At 44.6% G+C, this 19,985-nt stretch overlaps 1 protein-coding gene across 2 annotated transcripts in view; it reads left to right on the forward strand.

Moving 5' to 3' along the window:
- Positions 1-10,850: 10,850 nt before the first annotated feature.
- Positions 10,851-19,985, forward strand: part of MFSD1 (major facilitator superfamily domain containing 1) — a 40,921-nt gene continuing 31,786 nt past the window's right edge. For both annotated transcript variants that reach the window (XM_073674796.1, XM_073674797.1), the window contains exons 1-3: positions 10,851-11,055; positions 19,394-19,446; positions 19,715-19,827. In XM_073674796.1, coding sequence (XP_073530897.1) covers positions 10,902-11,055; positions 19,394-19,446; positions 19,715-19,827 — 320 coding nt within the window. In that variant the 5' untranslated portion in view covers positions 10,851-10,901. The remainder of the gene's footprint in view (positions 11,056-19,393; positions 19,447-19,714; positions 19,828-19,985) is intronic.

Raw genomic sequence — 19,985 nt, forward strand, 5'->3', positions numbered from 1 at the left:
ATGTGCAATCTGCATTCAAACAAAATTTGACCGGTGCATAAGTATGGGCACCCTTATCATTTTCTTGTTTTAAATACTCCTGCCTACTTTTTACTGACTTACTAAAGCACTTTTTTTGGTTTTGTAACCTCATTGAGCTTTGAACTTTATAGCCAGGTGTATGCAATCATGAGAAAAGCTACTTAAAGTGGCCACTTGCAAGTTGTTCTCCTGTTTGAATCTCCTCTGAAGAGTGGCATCATGGGCTCCTCAAAACAACTGTCAAATGATCTGAAAACAAAGATTATTCAACATAGTTGTTCAGGGGAAGGATACAAAAAGCTGTCTCAGAGATTTAACCTGTCAGTTTCCACTGTGAGGAACATAGTAAGGAAATGGAAGAACATAGGGACAGTTCTTGTTAAGGCCAGAAGTGTCAGGACAAGAAAAACATCAGAAAGGCAGAGAAGAAGAATGGTGCGATCAGTCAAGGACAATCCTCAGACCACCTCCAGAGAGCTGCAGCATCAACTTGCTGCAGATGGTGTCACTGTGCATCGGTCAACTATACAACGCACTTTGCACAAGGAGAAGCTGTATGGGAGAGTGATGCGAAAGAAGCCGTTTCTGCAAGTACGCACAAACAGAGTCGGCTGAGGTATGCAAAAACACATTTGAAGAAGCCTATTTCTTTTTGGAAGAAGGTCCTGTGGACTGATGAAACCAAGATTGAGTTGTTTGGTCATACAAAAAGGCGTTATGCATGGTGGCAAAAAAACACAGCATTCCAAGAAAAACACTTGCTACCCACAGTAAAATTTGGTGGAGGTTCCATCATGCTTTGGGGCTGTGTGGTCAATGCCGGCACTGGGAATCTTGTTAAAGTTGAGGGACGCATGGATTCCACTCATTATCAGCAGATTCTTGGCAATAGTGTTCAAGAATCAGTGATAAAGTTGAAGTTACGCAGTGGATGGATCTTTCAGCAAGACAATGATCCAAAACACCGCTCCAAATCTACTCAGGCATTCATGCAGAGGAACAATTATAATGTTCTGGAATGGCCATCCCAGTCCCCAGACCTGAATATCATTGAACATCTGTGGGATCATTTGAAGAGGCTGTCCATGCTCGGCGACCATCAAACTTAACTGAACTGGAATTGTTTTGTAAAGAGGAATGGTCAAAAATACCTTCATCCAGGATCCAGGAACTCATTAAAAGCTACAGGAAGCGACTAGAGGCTGTTATTTTTGCAAAAGGAGGATCTACTAAATATTAATGTCACTTTTCTGGTGAGGTGCCCATACTTATGCACCTGTCAAATTTTGTTTGAATGCAGATTGCACATTTTCTGTTAGTACAATAAACCTCATTTCAAGGCAGAAACATTACTGTATCCAACAGTTATTACATATATCAAACTGAAATAGCTGTTGCAAAAACACCAATTTTTATAAAACATTAAGCTTAAGATTAATAGGGGTGCCCAAACTTTTTCATATGACTGTATATATATTTCCACATGTGTTAATTCATAGTTTTGATGCCTTCAGTGTGAATGTACAATTTTCATAGTCAAGAAAATACAGAAAAATCTTTAAATGATAAGGTGTGTCCAAACTTTTGGTCTGTACTGTATTTTAAAAGAAGACATTACTAATTTATATATACAGCACGCTACTAAATAAAATTAAAAGAACACAAATCACAGTTCTAATCTCTATGAATGAAAGATTTATGTTTAAAATCTGTGCTAATATAAAGCGGGTCATTAGCTGAGAACAAAATGACATATCAATGTTCAATGGAAAACAAAATCATCGACTAATTGAAGGCTGGATTGCAAATCACCCTGATAATCCAATTAAAGGGCTGAAATTACCGGTGGATCCAATTTGCCTGAATTTCATCATAGTAACTATATTTTGGCTTAGTAGTGTGTATGGCCCCCACATTCCTGTATGTAGTCCCAACAATGTCTGGACATTATTCTTAAGAGACTGTAAATAGTGTATTATGGGATCTCCTACCCGACCTGGACTAGTGAGCTCCTAGACAGTCTGTGGTGGTGGCTGCAAAAAGTTCCCCATGACATCTCCAGATTTTTTTGTGGTTGTGACATATGCTGAGTGTAAATCTTCTCTCATCTCTGAAGAGAACAGGGCTTATGGCTACATGCCAATTCTGGTGTTCTCTGGCAAATGCAAATTGAACAGCATTGTTATTGACTGTGGGCACAGGTACCACTACAGTATGCCAGCTGGCTATGCCACCCTCACAAGCATAAACAAAAAAAACTGCACTGCAAAATAGAGACACCACTAGTCCAAATCGCTATTTGTAGCCCCGCCCCATTTAAAAAATATGTCCAATACATAAAAATAATTTTTAAAGAAAGAGGAACACAATTGAACCCCTTAAGGACTGAGCCACTTTGTACGCTAATGACCATGCCTCATTTTTTAAATCTAACCAGTGTCACTTCATGTGGTAATAACTCTGGAACACTTCAATAGAACCCAGAGATTCTAAGACTGTTTTCTAGTGACTGTCATGCATCTTGGTCGGACAGTGAATGAACTTACCTGGTGCTCGTGATGCTGCGGTGGACTGGAGTGGGACCTTATCCATTTTGGACTGGATGGATTGATGTGGTGCCAAGAGGAACATGACGCCCTTGATGTGGGACTCTAATATCCAGAGGATTATTCCGGAGTCCTTGTGTCTGGAAATGGATTTCTTTTATGTTTACAAGAAAGTGGACTATATCTCTTCTGGGGACCCTTCATCATCTTGTCTTTTGGTCTCTTCGAAGATTTGATGACCTATGATTAGTGTTGAGCATTCCGATACTGTAATATCGTGTATCGGCCGATATTCGCGGTATCGGAGTACCGATACTTTTACAATATCGAATACCGGAATCGGAAGTTCTCATAATGCCTGCGCTCTGCAGTGTCTCTGAAGGATGACAAGCTGGATGGCAGCGCTCAGATGCGATCCAGCCTGTCATCTCAATGCCATCCCAGCGTGGGAGAATTCTCCTGATTGTTTAAAAGCCGGTGGGCGGTAAAAAGCCGCCGGCTTTTAAACAATCGCACAGCCCCATACTGCTTCCCCGCAGCCTACCACCCCGATACTCCGCTCCCCCCGCCTCCTCACATCCTGATCGTAAGTTAAGACCGGGCGGGGAGCACAGCACCAAGGAGCGGGGAGCGAAGGACCCAGGCGGGGAAGCCGGCAGTGAAAAGACTTCACCGCCGGCTTTCCCGTTCTGTGCTGCGCTCTCCCGCCGGTTATTTCAAATGAACAGCTGAGGTATCAGGTGATGCCGATCAGCTGTTCATTTGAAGTAGCCGTGGTGCCCTCAGAGGGTTCATGTGAGTTCATGCTTGACTGCATTGCATGAACTCACATGAACTTTCCCACGGTCGCACAGGTCAGCCTCACCTCCCAGACCATCAGACCCGTCATGATTGGTGTGTGCGCGATGTCTGTGCGATGTCTGCGGGTGTGTGCGCGATGTGTGTGGGATGTCTGCGGGTGTCTGCGTGCAGGCAGACATAGGCCGATGTGACACTACTACTCCCATCGGCCTATGTCTGTCCCCCATCCACTCGTGCCAGCAGGATCAGCTCGATGGGAGCAGTAGTTCCCATCAGCCTGATCCTGCTATTTAAACTGCCCCATATGTTATTTTTGCCCCTATATGTGTTTTATTCTTTTAGGCCCCCATATTTTTTTTTTTTTTTTTTGCCCCCAATAAATTTTAAAAACATTTCATTGGTGGCCAGTGGTTACCTAAAATAAATTAGTTTATACATTACCTGTCCCCGCCGATCGCCACCTAAAATAAAGTAAAAAATAAAAACTACACCTATACTCACCTAGACACCTAATTCCCCGAAGCCATCGATCTCCTGTAATAAAATATAAAATAATAAACCACAACCTTATCCTTACCCTTCCGTAGTAGTCCATGAGTGTCCCACGAAGATCTCCAGTTTAGAGCAGCCACATAAAATGTGACAGCTCTAAACCGCTGCCGCCGCTAGAATGACGGGGCCGTAAAGCAGCCCCGTCATTGCATAAGCGGGTTCGCCGGAGTTCAGGCAGCGCTGCTCCGGTCAGCTCCTTTACGGCCCTGCTGTACCGTGAGAAATTCCCACGGTACAGCAGTGCCGTAAAGGAGGTCACCGGAGCTGCGCTGACTGAATGCACTCCGGTGACCTCAGTCAGGGGCTCACACTGCCGGGACCGGACGTGTTCCCAGCAGTGTGAGCTTACAGCAGCAATGACAGCTGTCACATCTCCAGATGTGACAGCTGTGCATGGGAGATCAGCGCAGGAACGTGGACAGGTAACTATTTTTTTTTTAGTAAACTAAGAATTAAATACACTGTGTTCCAAATTATTATGCAAATAATATTTTCTCAGATTTTCCCAAATTACCTATATGAATTGCAGTCATTGTAATTTTCCAGTCAAATAACTATTAGAGTACAACTGAAACGTTTTTGTACAAACTGCCTATGATAACAGTATATTTAAAAAAAAATAAAAAACTCAAACTGCACTCAAAATGCATGTTCCAAATTATTATGCACAGCAGAGTTTTCAACCTTTTCATTTTAATAAAGAACAAAAAAATGGTCATTTTTGAAATGATAAGCATTAGCAGGTTATTACAAACTGAAATCAAACAGTTTTCAACTCAAAACTTTATTCTAGGTGATGTTACATTTGCACATAGGACCGCTTGTTCGAAAGGAGCTTCTGAACTCTCTCGTCCATTGAATTTGTCAGGTTTTGGATGGTTTCTGCTTTAATTGTTTTGCATGAGGACAGAATACCCTCCCAGAGCTGTTGCTTAGATGTGAACTGCCTCCCGCCATCATAGACACTCCTTTTGATGATGCTCCAGAGGTTCTCAATGGGGTTGAGGTCAGGGGAGCATGGGTGCCACACCATAAGTTTGTCCCCTTTTAAGCCCATAGCAGCCAGAGATGCAGATGTGTTATGTGCAGCATGAGACAGGGCATTATCATGCATGAAAATTATCTTGCTGCGGAATGCACGGTTCTTCTTCTTGAGCCATGGAAGGAAGTGCTGTTTGAGAAACTCAACATACATTATGGAGTTCATCTTTACCCCTTCAGGGATCCTAAAAGGGCCGACAATCTCTCTCCCCATGATTCCAGCCCAAAACATTACTCCACCTCCTCCTTGTTAGCGCCGTAGCCGTGTTTGCATGGGGTGTCCATCAACCAGCCATCCTCCACTCCATCCATCTGGACCATCGAGATCATTTCATGCGCCATTTCTAGGTCGGTTGACGGCTGGTGTTTCTAGCCTGGGAGGGGGCCAATATTCATGGCACCCTTCCTGTGCTATTAATATCAGCCCCCAGCTGTCTGCCTAGCCTTTGCTAGCTATTAAAATAGGGGGGACCCCACGTCATTTTTTTGGGGGTCCCCCATTTTAATAGGTAGTAAAGGCTAGGTATTCAGCTGGGGGCTGATATTAGTAGCCTGGGAAGCTCCGTGGGTATTACCCCCTTCCCAGGCTTCAAACATCTGCCCCAGCCATCTGCTTAACCTCCGCTAGAGACTAAAATTACGGGGAACCCCACGCCAATTTTTTTTAAATAAATCCTTTATTTTAACACTAAATGAAAAGTACAGTAATCAACACTATCACTGTACTTCTTATATATGTTACTGACATGTTTCTATGTATCTAATCCATGTGTGATGCTCTATTCTTTCTATTGTAAATTGTCGGGTACCGATGCTGAATTGCCGGCCGGTTTTTTTAAAGAGACGGTGCATGAAAATACTATTATTTTTTTTAATAAATCCTTTAACACTAAATGACAAGTACAGTAAGCTGAGCGCTGCCATCCAGCTTGTCATCCTTCAGAGACACTGCAGAGCGCAGGCATTATGGGAACTTCCGATTCCGGTATTCGATATTCTAAAAGTATCGGAACTCAGTATCGGAACTCCGATACCGCGAATATCGGTCGATACCCGATATTTCAGTATCGAAATGCTCAACACTACTTACCATTTGTTCTTCTTTGTGAAACTTCTCAAGTTGGACTGGGAGCTGCCATGTATCAGCATCAAGATGGAAAATTGAGAGTCATCGGTTACGGTTCTAGAACGTTGACAGACGCCGAGAAGAATTACCATCTACATTCCGGAAAATTTGAGTTCTTGGCATTGAAATGGGCTATCTGTGAACGATTTAGAGATTATCTCTAAATATAGCAAATAGTTTGAAGTATACACTGACAACAACCCTTTGACCTATGTCCTCACTACTGCCAAACTGAAAGCAACGGGTCAGAGATGGGTCGCTGAACTAGCTGACATCAATTTCAGCATCAAGTACAGGCCAGGAAAATGCAATGCGGATGCTGACGGATTGTCGAGAATACCACTAGAGCCTGAGGAGTTCATGCAAGAATGCTTGGAGGAAGTCAGTCTGGAAGCAATTGAGAGCACTGCCAAGCAGTGCAAGCTTATCAAGCTTGGTTTCCACCATAAAAGCGAGAGGTCACCCCCTGTCCATTCAACAACTACCAAAAGGAAAAATCCATACAGCACAAAGGGAAGATCAGATAATTAGTAGAATACTACTTTATGTGGACCAAAATCGGTTTCCAAGTAAGAGGGAGAGATAATGAGTCACCAGCAGTATCTGTTTTAGTTAAAGAATGGACGAAGCTCTACCTCAGTGAAGAAGGCATCCGGTATCGTAAAGGAGGACAAAACTGGCAGTTGGTACTACCCAGAGTATTCCGTAGGTTGGTCTTCAAAGAACTCCATGAAAACATGGGACGCCTGGGAGTGGAAAGGACAACAAACTTGATCTGGGAATGTTTCTTCTGGCTATACATGCAGAGAGATATTGAGAGGTACGTGACCAGGGAGTGTGGGTGTCTGAAAGATAAACGTCCCAACACATCAACCCGGGGACCTGTGGGCAACATCCAAACTATATATCCGTTTGAGATGGTCTCAACAGACTTTCTGCATCTCGAGACGTGCAAGGGTGGTTACGAGTACATATTGGTGGTGATGGACCATTTTACTCGATTTGCCCAAGCATATGCTACCACGAATAAAGCTGGTCGAACAGCGGCAGAGAAGATCTTCAATGATTTTTGCTTTGAGGTTTGGGTTCCCTACGAGGTTACACCATGACCAAGAAAGAGAATTTGAGAACCAGCTCTTTGCCAAGCTAGGAAAGTACTGTAGAAGTCAGAGATCCCACACAAGGCCTTATCACCCAGAGGGTAATGGACAAGTGGGACGTTTTAACCGGACATTATTGTCGATGTTGCCCACTTTAACAGCTGACGAGAAGAAAGACTGGAAGAGTTCTCTGTCAAAAGTGGTACATGCCTATAACTGTGCCCAGACTGTGTGGAACCAGGCGATTCTAGAGAAGTACAGGAACTTATAGAGGCAGTTCCAGGAGAATCTGAGAAAGCACGGGAAATGAGTGCGGTGGAAGAAACTCCTGTGACCGAAGAACCTGTGGTATCTGAGGAACAACCCACCAGGAGGATGTCGACTCGAGAAGTGAGCAGGCCCGTGATGCTGACCTATGAGACACTTGGTGAACCGAGTCAAGTGCCAAGGACTGTCGACTGGAAACAGGTATCTCTGCCTACGGACCAGGTAAGCCCACTGGAGTGGTATTCACCACCAAGAGGCAGTATGGAAGATGTTGCCTGGTGGAAAGACTTGCTTTCATACTTTGATTTTCCTTAAAAGACTTTGTAGAAACAAAGAACAGTTAAGGCCTAGAGAGAGAGAGAGCGGGTTGAAGACGTACGAAAAGCTCCAGCTGAAGAGACAGTAATTGTGTTGTTTATTTCTTACATGAGTACTACAAGAAAAAGGTTGTAGAATAGGTTGTTTTAAATGTTTATAACTGTTATGCCAATTTGTATGTAAAGTTAGTCAACTTTCACCACGGTCTCAGAATTGGTCAGATAGACTGACCAATTAAGACGAATTTCGAGGACGACATTCAAAAAGGAGGGAAGAGTGTGACATGCAGAAGTAGTCCTGTTGCTTCAAAAGCATCCAGCAACTGTGACAAATAACACAGTCACAGGAGACAGGGAGTGTTTTAGCAGAGTCCCAGGGGGATTGTGGGGAGCTTGTTATTGTAGTCTGGCTGGAGCTGAAGAGAAAAGTGGTGTGTTATCTGGATCTGACAGAAGGCAACTTAACTGGATTCAGATCAGGAGAGAAACTAAACACAGGTCAGATAAACTCTCTGAAAAGAGTATTATCGGGCAGGAAGATAAGGACTGGAATGAATCGTGTCACAGGGATCATTTCCCTCATCAAACACCCCCCTTATATCTCCATGCAGGATAAAGAATGTTGTGCACTATTGTGTCCTTGTGAAGGAAAAGCCTGTGGTTGTGTATGTATAGAAGTGTGCTGCTAAGAGATCTAATCTATGCTGAATTATGCTACTGAAGAGACTGTAATACTGTGCCTTGTGGAGAAACTATTATATTGTTTCTGGAGCCAGTTGCTGAAGAAACTCTGACTGTACTGTAATGAAGATTGTTGCCGTAATATCCCTGAATTGCACTGGTCGTGGTTCAGATTAAATTCCACTGTTAAACTGTTGAAAAAGACTAGTCAGATGTGTCTGGTCACTAATTGAATCTATCGTGTGCCTGAGAGAAGCTGCAGCCTATGGTCGCCCTGAGTAATGGTTCACCCAGGATTCCAACGAATTCATGAAACCCGTCTCCCCCTATCTGAACCTAGTGGCGTGGGTGTAACATAAAATTTTTGTGAAAAAAAGTTAAGTGCTTATTTTTTTCTTCCACATTCCATTAATTCCTGTGAAGCACCTGAAGGGTTAATAACCTTTTGAATGTGGTTTTCAGCACCTTGAGGGGTGTAGTTTTTAGAATGGTGTGACTTTTGGGTATTTTCTGTCATAAAGGCCCCTCAAAGTCACTTCAAATGTGATGTGGTCCCTAAAAAATGGTTTTGTAAATTTTGTTGGGAAAATGAGAAATCGCTGGTCAATTTTTAACACTTATAAAAAAATTATGCTTCAAAAATTGTGCTGATGTAAAGTAGAAATGTGGAAAATGTTATTTATTAACTATTTTGTGTGACATAAATCAGATTTAAGGGCACAAAAATTAAAAGTTTCAAAATAGCCACAATTTTCGCCAAATTTTAAATTTTTTCACAAATAAACGCAAGTGATATCGAAGAAATGTTACCACTATCTTGAAGTACAATATGTCACGAAAAAACAATCTCAGAATCAGGGGGATCCGTTTAACCGTTCCAGAGTAATTACCTCATAAAGTGACAGTGTTCAGAATTGTAAAAATTGGCCTGGTCATGAAGGTGAAAACAGGCTTTAGGTTGAAAGGGGTTAACATTCCAACGAACACTGTAAAAGAAAAAGGCAAAGTGTTGCAAACACATAGGACCCTGATTCATCAATGGGGGCGGCGTGGAGTGCGGTGGTGCGGCGTGGAGTGCGGTGGTGCGGCGTGGAGTGCGGTGGTGCGGTGTGGAGTGCGGTGGTGCGGCGTGGAGTGCGGTGTGGACTGTGGCGTGCGGTGGTGCGGCGTGGAGTGCGGTGTGGAGTGCGGCATGGAGTGCGGTGGTGCGACGTAGAGTGCGGTGGTGCGGCATGGAGCGCGGTAGTGCAGCGTGGAGTGCGGTGGTGCGGCGTGGAGTGCGGTGGTGCGGCGTTGAGTGCGGTGGTGCGGCGTTGAGTGCGGTGGTGCGGCGTTGAGTGCGGTGGTGCGGCGTGGAGTGCGGTAGTGCAGCGTGGAGTGCGGTGGTGCGGCGTTGAGTGCGGTGGTGCGGCGTGGAGTGCGGTGGAGCGGCGTTGAGTGCGGTGGTGCGGCGTTGAGTGCGGTGGTGCGGCGTGGAGTGCGGTGGTGCGGCGTGGAGTGCGGTGGAGCGGCGTTGAGTGCGGTGGTGCGGCGTTGAGTGCGGTGGTGCGGCGTGGAGTGCGGTAGTGCAGCGTGGAGTGCGGTGGTGCGGCGTTGAGTGCGGTGGTGCGGCGTGGAGTGCGGTGGTGCGGCGTTGAGTGCGGTGGTGCGGCGTTGAGTGCGGTGGTGCGGCGTGGAGTGCGGTAGTGCAGCGTGGAGTGCGGTGGTGCGGCGTTGAGTGCGGTGGTGCGGCGTGGAGTGCGGTGGTGCGGCGTGGAGTGCGGTGGAGCGGCGTTGAGTGCGGTGCAGCGGCGTTGAGTGCGGTGGTGCGGCGTTGAGTGCGGTGGTGCGGCGTGGAGTGCGGTGGTGCGGCGTGGAGTGCGGGTGGTGGAGTACGAGGCGGCTGATTCATTGAGGCACAAAAGTATGGCTTCCCCACAAATCTAGTAAGATTGCTAGTGTAAGGTACACCACAGCATGTCATGTGCACCATCCCGTCCAGCTCCATATGTTGGAGGGGGATTGAATCTGTTGTGAAAACACCTCACATTGCATGAATTTGGGCAACTTTACTTTTCAAAGCTTTTCACACTAAAAGGTTTGAGGAATCGGAGCCAAAAAGTTTTTCAATACATTATATATTTCACAAAAAGGTGGCAACATCAAACTATAAAAGTTATGGCTCTGGGAAAACTTTTAAAAAATTAATAAAAAAAAATCCTGCCTTAAAGGTCAAACGTGGCTAAGGCTGCAAAGGGTTAAACAGACCCACGGGAGGGGGGCTTCTATTTCTATCATACAGCGCCACTTTGTACAACTACAACCAGAACACAATGCACTAGGGTAGGCAACAGGACGAGGGGAGGCATGAGGGGAGGTTCCACCTTTACGTCGCATGCGCAACCTTACGCGCGGTCACGTGGGATGTTGTCACATGACCGCTCGGCCACGTGATTAGAGCTGGAGGATCATGGCGCTTGAAGACGAGCAGGAGGCTCTGCTGCCCGGGAGCGGTGGTAGCCCCTCTAGCAGGGAGCCCCGGCCGCACATGGCAGCTATCTGTGACCCCAGCAGGTTCGCCCACCGGGTGGTGGTGCTGATGCTTATGTGTTTCCTGGGCTTCGGTGAGTGAGCGCCTGTGTGCGCGGAAGTACCGGGTTACAGGGTGTGGGGGGCGCAGGGTGGGCTTTGTCCTTGGAGCTGCTGAGGATGGTGGAGGCCCTTGTGCACGGTGTATGGGGGTCTCTGTGCTACGGCCTGTGGGGGATCATCGCCTTTATTATTTAACCCCTTAAGGGTCCTGTCACCTTCTCATTTCCTCTGTGGCCCTCCCGCTGTGAGGACTTGGCTTTGCAGGACCAGTTGAACTTTTTAATGATACAATTCATTTTTAGCATAAATTGTACTGAACAATGGGGAAAAACTCCACAAAAAATCCACTTCAATTCCAAAGTAGTTTTTTTTGTTTTGTTTTTCCGGTCTTCACTTTGCAGTAGCAATGACCGGGTAACGTTGCTCTGTGTCGGTGCGGTTATGGTGACGCCAATTTTTTATTTTCTCCTGAAATGTACTTTCCAAAAGAAAAACAATTAGCCTTCTGACATCCCGAAGTGTTTGTTTGGTCTATAGGGTTGTATCAGCACCTGTACAGTCTTGTGTTTTGTGCCGAGATGTCGTTTTAATATTGCCATTTTGGGGTCTACAGTATTTTTTTTTTTTTTTCCCCTGGCGTTTCAGATTGTGACTGCACACTTCTGTTGTACACGTGATGACCTCACTTGGGGATTAAAAACCTGCCTTCAGTCTCTGTTCACCGTTAACGTTGCTTACAAAGAAACAACGATTTCCACAACAATGTACCGGCCTCTAACAATTACGGTGTTTATCAGTTTCCATTTTTTTTAATGGGAGAAGCAGTTGTGCCTGATGTGCTTTGTCTGTTCACAGAACCCAGATAGAGACCATTATAGATAGCGGGGTCTTTCTGCTATACTTTGCATCTGTCCTGTATCGAATCCATATTTCACTTTTCTATTCCTAAAACTGAAAGGAGAAACAGACCCCAACGCAGGTGTGAACTGAGCCTAAGTGTTCCCAGACAATATCAAATATATTTAAACAGATTATTTTGGGGTGGAACGGTGTTTATGGTTTTGTTCAGCAGTTGTTAAGACCAGTACCTTCCCAACATCAGATGCTAGTAGGGCACATGCCCAGACACTTACTACGTGTGTCCATTCTGTGTACTTGAATGGTTTCTCCCCTTTGTGCACATTTATTCACTGGGTGAAGAGGGTGCTCCTTCCTTCTGCTCGGCCTCAGCTGAGAAATTACAGTTCCCCTTAGTCCCTTTGCTTCCTGGCACCTCTAACTTGCCATATGCTTGTATCACTAGACACCTGGAGCCGTTTCAGAAGATAAAATTCATATAGGTGTTGTGGTCTCACCAACTCTCCTTGTGCACATAAAAGGGTTAATAGGAGGCTACTTCCTGTCCACTGAGCTGGTGAGAGTCAGGAGTCCAATCAGTCTATCATCCTACAGTGTGAGGACAATGTTCTGCATAACAAACATCTCACAAGTGCCTTTGTCCCCTTTATCAGCACTGATGAGATCAGTAAGGAATTGGGAGGAAATTAACCCCTTGTCCACCCACAGAGCCTGTGTCAGAGGAGAGGGGGACCCAGCATCAATTACTGAATGCAGAGATGCAGTGCATTGTCTGTGCGTGCTCCCCTGTGCCAACCACTAGAGAGACAACGATTAAGCCCTTCTCCTGTTATACCCTTTTTTGGCTAGATTGGTCATGTTAAATTTCAGCATGTCTGATCCTGCTGAGAGAGAAGTCAGTGCCAAGTATGCCAGCGTCTGGTATCCTTGTCTCCACTGACAGTCATATGCACATAGGGTGGACAGCTGTTTTTGTGTATCTAGTCCTGTGTTAGTAGCACTTTAGCTGTTTTATAGCAATGGTTAATGCCCATTTAGATGTTCTGATTATCGGCCATTGAGCGATCATATGTTGCTTATTCAGGATTATTGGGAGATGTAAACATGATGCTACGAATGAGCAAAAGCACTTATTCTCTGGGTGATTGTTTATGCCATGATCAGCAGTTTATCGCCCTATATAAGCCTGGGATGTGATGCTGTACTATTAATCCCATCAATCTTCCCAGTACACATTGCCCTTGTGAATGGATCAGTAAACAAGCGACATAACTTGTATATAGTTGGCACTTGGCTCCTCTACATGGGCCCTTAGACTCGCCAGCTACCGTCAGTGCAGGGGCTTATTGAGTACACTTTTTGCAGTCCCCTCTTGGTTCAACAGTAATTGCAGCATTTGACAATAGAAAACTGAAATTTTTGCAAATCACCAAAAATAAAACTTTGTATAGCAGCCACCTCAATGACTGTGTTAGAGACTCACATAACCCCTGTGAGCAGAGGTCACAATGATGCTTCTACTGGCATCATTGATGCCTGAAGAAGCATTTTTACTCTTTAAAATCATCCTGATGCATATATCTATTGCTGAGACTGAATGCAGAGCAGGGGGTGTGTATTTTATAATGGGTGAAGATGGCATGGAGTTGCTGTCCAGGCTTCGGTCACCTTTGCGTTGGAGCAGTGTACAATGCCAAAGCGGTACTGTGCTACAGAATATTGAGAGCTAGTAATACAACTCCTTATTCACAGCACTAGGTAGCTTGTGACTGCAGACACTCGATTGGACCTTCAGGGAGGGTGCAGGGAAGCCTCTGTTCCTCCGCATCTGCACCATTAACCTGGCTGACGTATGGTGGGTAGTAGCTTTTGGTAATAATGGTGCTGCTGGGTGGTCAGTTACTCTGCGCCGGTGACTGGGAGTAATGGAAGAGCAAATTAAACCTGGGACTGGCGCCTGGTTGGTATTGGATATTAAAGCTGTTAACTTGTGCCTCTCAGTTCTCTATTTTTGTGTGTAAGTATTATTATAAGATATAGTTATGTTTCCCTGTATAACTAGTGAGCTCTTAATGTTACTTATGTAGAGCCACGTTTTATGCTCTTACTTATGCAGATTACAAGCTTGGGTTACTGAACATTTTTTACTCTTCCTTGGATAATAGTAACCCTCAAAAATGCAAAGAGGAACAAAACAAAAAATTCTAGAATGGAAAACTCTGCATGTGAATGCAGATCAAGGGGGCATCACTGCTATGCAGAAATGTAGGGTCCCTATTGTGCTCATTCACATTCATGTGTGCATTCAAAAGAGGTTGTATGTCCAGTTCTTTGGTAATTAGAGTAGGATCTCCAATGAGCTCCCTCCTTCCCTCCTTCCTTCCTTCCTTCCCTCCTTCCCTCCTTCCCTCCTTCCCTCCTTCCCTCCTTCCCTCCCTTCCCTCCCTTCCCTCCCTTCCCTCCCTTCCTTCCCTCCCTTCCCTCCCTTCCCTCCCTTCCTTCCCTTCCTTCCCTTCCTTCCCTCCCTCCCTTCCCTCCCTTCCCTCCCTTCCTTCCTTCCCTTCCTTCCCTCCTTCCTTTCTTCCCTCCCTCCTTCCCTCCCTCCCTCCTTCCCTCCCTCCCTCCTTCCCTCCCTCCCTCCTTCCCTCCCTCCCTCCTTCCCTCCCTCCCTCCTTCCCTCCCTCCCTCCTTCCCTCCTTCCCTCCCTCCCCTCCTAGGGTTAAGGCTGACAATAAGTGTCCTCACATCTTATAGCCAGCCACATTACACCTGGGGGCTTCACAGATAATGAGACCCTGCAGCCTTCCCACAATGAGTTTTTGGTTAGTTTTTGATGCTGTGTATTTTTGTTGCATCAAAAACACAGCTTCTTACAGCTCCAGCAAAGTGGATGGGATTTATAGAATCTCCTGCCCTCTCCTCTGTGCTACTTTCTTACACAGCGTAAACTGACCTGCGGTGCGTGCTTCAGATCCGCTTCAGTCTCTCTTGCGGGTACGGGGAGAAGCCGCCGGGGACCCGCCTGGCTGACTAGTCTCCAGTGCGGCTCGGTCCCCAGCAGCTTTTAAAGTGTGTTGTTTTTCTTTTTTCCTCTGAAATGCTGCAGAATTTCAGAGTCACACATACCTGGCTGAGATCACACAGCCAGTGCCTGATACATACAGCCCGACCAACGAGCAGCATGTATCAGCTGTCAGCTTCACTTTAAGGCCTCATTAAAACATCTGTGAATCATGTGAGTGTTCTACCGGTGTTTTCCAAGGATGTCTCTGGTCTTTTTGACTATATATTTGTGTTTCTTCAGATGCTCTATTACACCATGCCTGATGAAGAGACCTAAGAAGTCTCAAAAGCCTGCTTTGTAACATTATTTGTTTGTTAGCCATTAAAAGGTATCATATCTACAAGATCAATAGTTTGTTTCTCCTACTGAGAACAATCCAATCCTTTTTCCAAGGATAGAACACATACACTATGGGATATGAGCTCTATGACCTATGGGGCTGGTCACATGTGGATCTTTTGTGAGCCGCAAGAGGATCACAGTGATATCTCCTTTTTTTTTTTTTTTTTTTTTTTTTTTTTGGCCGAGCAAAATAAAGCTATTTTATAAATAGCAATAGTAAACAAACCACCTACAAAGTTAAAGCTGTGTTCTCATTATACAATGCCAGGGTATGCCATAAGACTCTAATCCCATGCTGTACAGAGAGATGAACTTGTGCCTCCTCCTCACAGGGGTAAAGCAGAATATATGTGACAGTCTCTGCATACTCTCTGTGCATGTACTAATTTTTGGATACTGGATTTCTGGTTTAAGGAAATCCTTTTTATTTTGAGGGATATACCTATGAGTCATGGCCCAGGAGTGTAATGTCCTTATGTTCTCAGGGATATCACAAGGTAATCCAGTGTTTGCCTACATCTATCAGGGAGCGGCAGCTGGGAGTCACTAATACTGCTAAGGGATTAGCTGACAGCTTTTTCCTGTAGATGTGGTCGCAGAGCACTTTTTCTCACTCTTCAAAACTAACACTGATTTAATTCTAAGTCTCTAAAGTAATAATCTATTATCTTTTTCTAATACTTAAAGAATTCCCTACCGTTCCCTCTGTACTCAACGCTCATTTATTGATTTTTTTTTTTTTTACCAACTTCTTGTTTGAGAATCCATAGTGCATGCTGGGATACGCAAATGAGTCTTCATCAGGGGGACACAAGCTGCAGTCACTGTCGCAGTCTTTGTCCCCATCCTGAAATGAAGTTTTGTCAGTGACCTCTGTTTTGGGGGCTGGGCTAGTGCCACCTCTACTGAGCATGCATCAGATGTCAATTCCAACGTATGCTCAGAAGGTTATTGTTACTGTGTGATGTTCTTTACAATGCACAGTGACAGTGCGCTCTCTCACCACCTCTGATAAGTAACAAGCCGGCTAGAGAACACAGTCAGTGTGCCTTGTAAGGAGGTTACCCGGCAAGAAGGAAAAGCAGAGACCAGCCCCACCACGTCCCCTGTCCACACCCCACTCCACCCACCAAAGAAAAGTGATAAAATTATTTTCTCTGTGCTGTAACAGTACCAGTAATACCTACAGCTCAGTATGTAAAATAACCCAACAGACTGCTCCATTAACAGAAAAATAAAACTAAAATTATCAGTCTCTGAAAATGGCGACAAAGTTTTGATTTTTTTTTTTTTTCCTCTAAAATATATATATAAAAAAATTAAAACCCTGCACTCTAGGTATGATATGGTCCTAGTCTTTCTGACCTGAGGAATCACGTTGGCAGGTTATTTTTCCCACACTCTGAATGGCGCAAAAAGGAAACCCAAAAAACAATTGTTTGAATAGTATGTAGTGGTGAGCGCAAGTGCTCGTTACTCGAGTTTGCCTAGGGTGCTCGGGTATGCACAGAGTAGCGCAAGTGCTTGAGTGACAACTTTGAGTCCCCCCGGCTGCATGTTTCGTAGCTGTTAGCCACAAAACATGCGGGGATTGCCCATCTTTGTCAGGCAATACCCGCATGTTCGCTGTTGGACAGCCAGAAAACATGTAATTCGAGCACCCATGCTACTCTGTGCATACCCGAGCACCCTAGGCAAACTTGAGTAACGAGCACTTGCTCTCATCACTAATAGTAAGTTTTTCTTCTTCACTACATTTGGAATTTTATTGCCTGATAATACTGAGGGGGGAAAAAAAGACAATTTAGCTATCTGAAAACCAATGCAGCCTTTCTAAGAACTTATTTTGGTCAGTCCTGTGTGCAGTGTGGTCAGCTGTTATCACTTGTCCAAAGTCCTCTTTTACCAGGGTCCTATAATCTTGTGTCCAGTTAGAGCTGTACATTTTCCACAATTTCAGAAGCTGTTCTGTATTCTTGTATCTCCCTGTAATACAATCCTTCATCCTTAGTACGTCAGAGGAGCTGTTATCAAGACCTTGGCATGGTGATCGGTGAATAGTTGGGAGGGTTTTTTTTCCGGAGACTACTCCCTGCCTGTGAAGTTTCCCTGAGGTCTGCAGAGACCAAACTCTTTGTTCCTATGTGTTTTAAAAAAATTCTGATAAGGTTACATTGGCAGTGTCGTTTAGAAATCTTATCCCTTTTTTTCCTTTTATGAGCCATATGGTAAACTTGGTAGATCTTTTATTAATTTATGTAGCACCAACCTGTTTTGCAACGCTCTACAAAGATCATCACTCGAGTTTCTCCCTACCCCATTGGGACTCCCTATCAAAAGTACAAATTAATATATCGGTATATTTTTGGATCGTGGGACAAAACTAGTGTACCATAAAAAAGAAAACCACAAAACTTTGATATGATTGAAACCCAGTGCTCCCCCCCCCCCCCCCCTTTTTTTTTAAAATATTTTATTGACCTTTCCTGAAGTATTTTCTTAAAGGGAACCTGTCACATCCTAGTTGCTATGTACACTGCCCCCATTGCTTTGTTAGTGATGCAATGTGCATAAAAAAAAAGCATAAGAAAAACAATAAAAAGCCAGTAGAGGCGACTAGACAGCAGTGAGTATGAAGATCCTGGAATCAGATCCGATCTAGTGGTCTCAGTGCTGAACTGTCTACATCGGAGGGGATTACTGAGGCCCTCACTCCAGCAACTCAGATCTAGTCTCCTCAGCAGTGAAGCGTTTAGATCGGAGTGGCTAAAGTGAGGAGCACAAAAAATCACCTCCGATCTAGACACAACCTTGCCAGGAGCAATATTCAAAGAGTGAAGGCGGCGCCCACCCATGACTGAATGAGAGAATCACACCCCAATGACTGAATATGAGCAGGTAGGAAAAAGTATATATAAAGTTATAAAATCATTATACTACCACCGATTTTAATGAAAAAAGCTTGTTAGTGATGCACATTGCATCACTAACAAAGCAATGGGGGCAGTGTAGAGGACAGCTAGGACGTGACAGGTTCCCTTTAACATTGTTCTTAGGCATTTTTTTTTTGTAAATGTTTATTTTCCCCTCACCCATGACAGCACACCTTAAGAGAGGGATCCGCTCTATCAAGGACAGGAAACCGTCTGAAATAAAAGGGCGCTTCAGTTGGTTTCCTGTCCTTGATGGAAACCTGTCTGGAAAGAAGAAAGCTTACCTGGGTCTGTTGCGGTGTGGAAGAACGGACGCTGGCCTGTTCCAGCCTCCAGAAGCGCCGTCCGCAGCTCCCTTGGGGCCTGCGTCCGAGCGGGCGCACATGGTGAGGCAGGCTCCAGCTTCCCGCAGACCACTGCTCCGCCCTCCCCCTGCCACCTTAGTCAGCTGCATTCCGCAGCGGCAACTTCCGGGTGTGACGGGCCTGACGTCACGGTGCTAGGCACGCTGGGAGAGGCATGCCAAGTGACGTCTGAGGGCGGCGCCCCATCCAAGATGGCGGCTTCCTGTAAAGCGCTCCTCTGCCGTTTTTTTTTTTTTTGTTTGATTGTTTGGAGCCTCGGCCCGGGTAGGTCGGGGGAGGGCCCTTGAACCGGTGTTTCCTTAGCCTACTTTTTAGCTTTTTTTTTTTGTACATCAATTGAGCAAAAAGAGATACCCATGCATCTTTAGCTTTCCCGATGACTTCTATTGTAAAGTATGGAGCAACTTCACAGCGGAGAAAACGCCTGAAGAATGGTCGTCTTGCTTCTTTTAACCACTTTTTTTTTAAAAACCTGTAGCAGTTAAACGAAAACATTCAGAAGTGTGAACATTATGCAAAGCAAGTTGTTTTAGTCACGGATTTTTAGCGCTTTTTTGATGTGAATCTGCTAAAAAAAAAACTACAGTGGGAACATACCCTTATATTGCCGAGTTTTCTGTGAAGATTCATATTTTGTATGAGACACATGTTTGTGTATGGAAGCATCAAATAGTTAAGTATCCCTTTAAAATAGTTCATTGTCTTGTATTTACCTGAATTCTATTTTGCGTCCATCATGTGTATATCGTTATTACTGTTATTTTGTCTTTTGACTTTTTCCTATATATTTTTTTTTTTTTTTTTTTAGGAAGTTATTTTTGCTATGACAACCCATCAGCTCTGCAAACTCAAGTTCAACTGGTAAGTAGTTACATGTTACAGACAACTGTATTTCCTCAGAAATGAATAAATGAACCTTCAGGCGCTCCATGTTTGGATATGTCCTACCTAGTGGGGTCAGAGGAATCCATACAATCACGCAATGCCTCCTTGGAACCCACATACAGAATTCCTGGCTGCCATATCTTGGATTTGTCGGGCCTAAAAAAAGACTTATTTGCTAGAAATTTATGCTAATGGTCTATTTTTGAGTGTTTTTGCTTTTACAAATGTATTTTTTTTTTTGTAGGACATGAAGGTGAACACAGCTGATTTCATGCAACTGTATGCCTTTTATTCCTGGCCCAATGTTGTCCTTTGCTTTTTTGGAGGATTTCTCATTGATCGAGTGTTTGGAATTCGGTATGTGTCTCTCAAAAACTTACTAAAAGCCACAAAATAAATTCTATGTACCCCAATATGGTGTAATGTAAACATACATCTCATCCTGCCAAAGAGAAAGCCCTGGTATGGCTATGTCCGCATCAGTTAAGGCTTTTGAAAGGTGCAGATGAACAAAC

This window comes from Phyllobates terribilis, unplaced genomic scaffold, assembly GCF_046119375.1.
Source record: "Phyllobates terribilis strain yellow unplaced genomic scaffold, ASM4611937v1 Scaffold_3__8_contigs__length_932513732, whole genome shotgun sequence".
Classification (NCBI taxonomy): Eukaryota; Metazoa; Chordata; class Amphibia; order Anura; family Dendrobatidae; genus Phyllobates; species Phyllobates terribilis.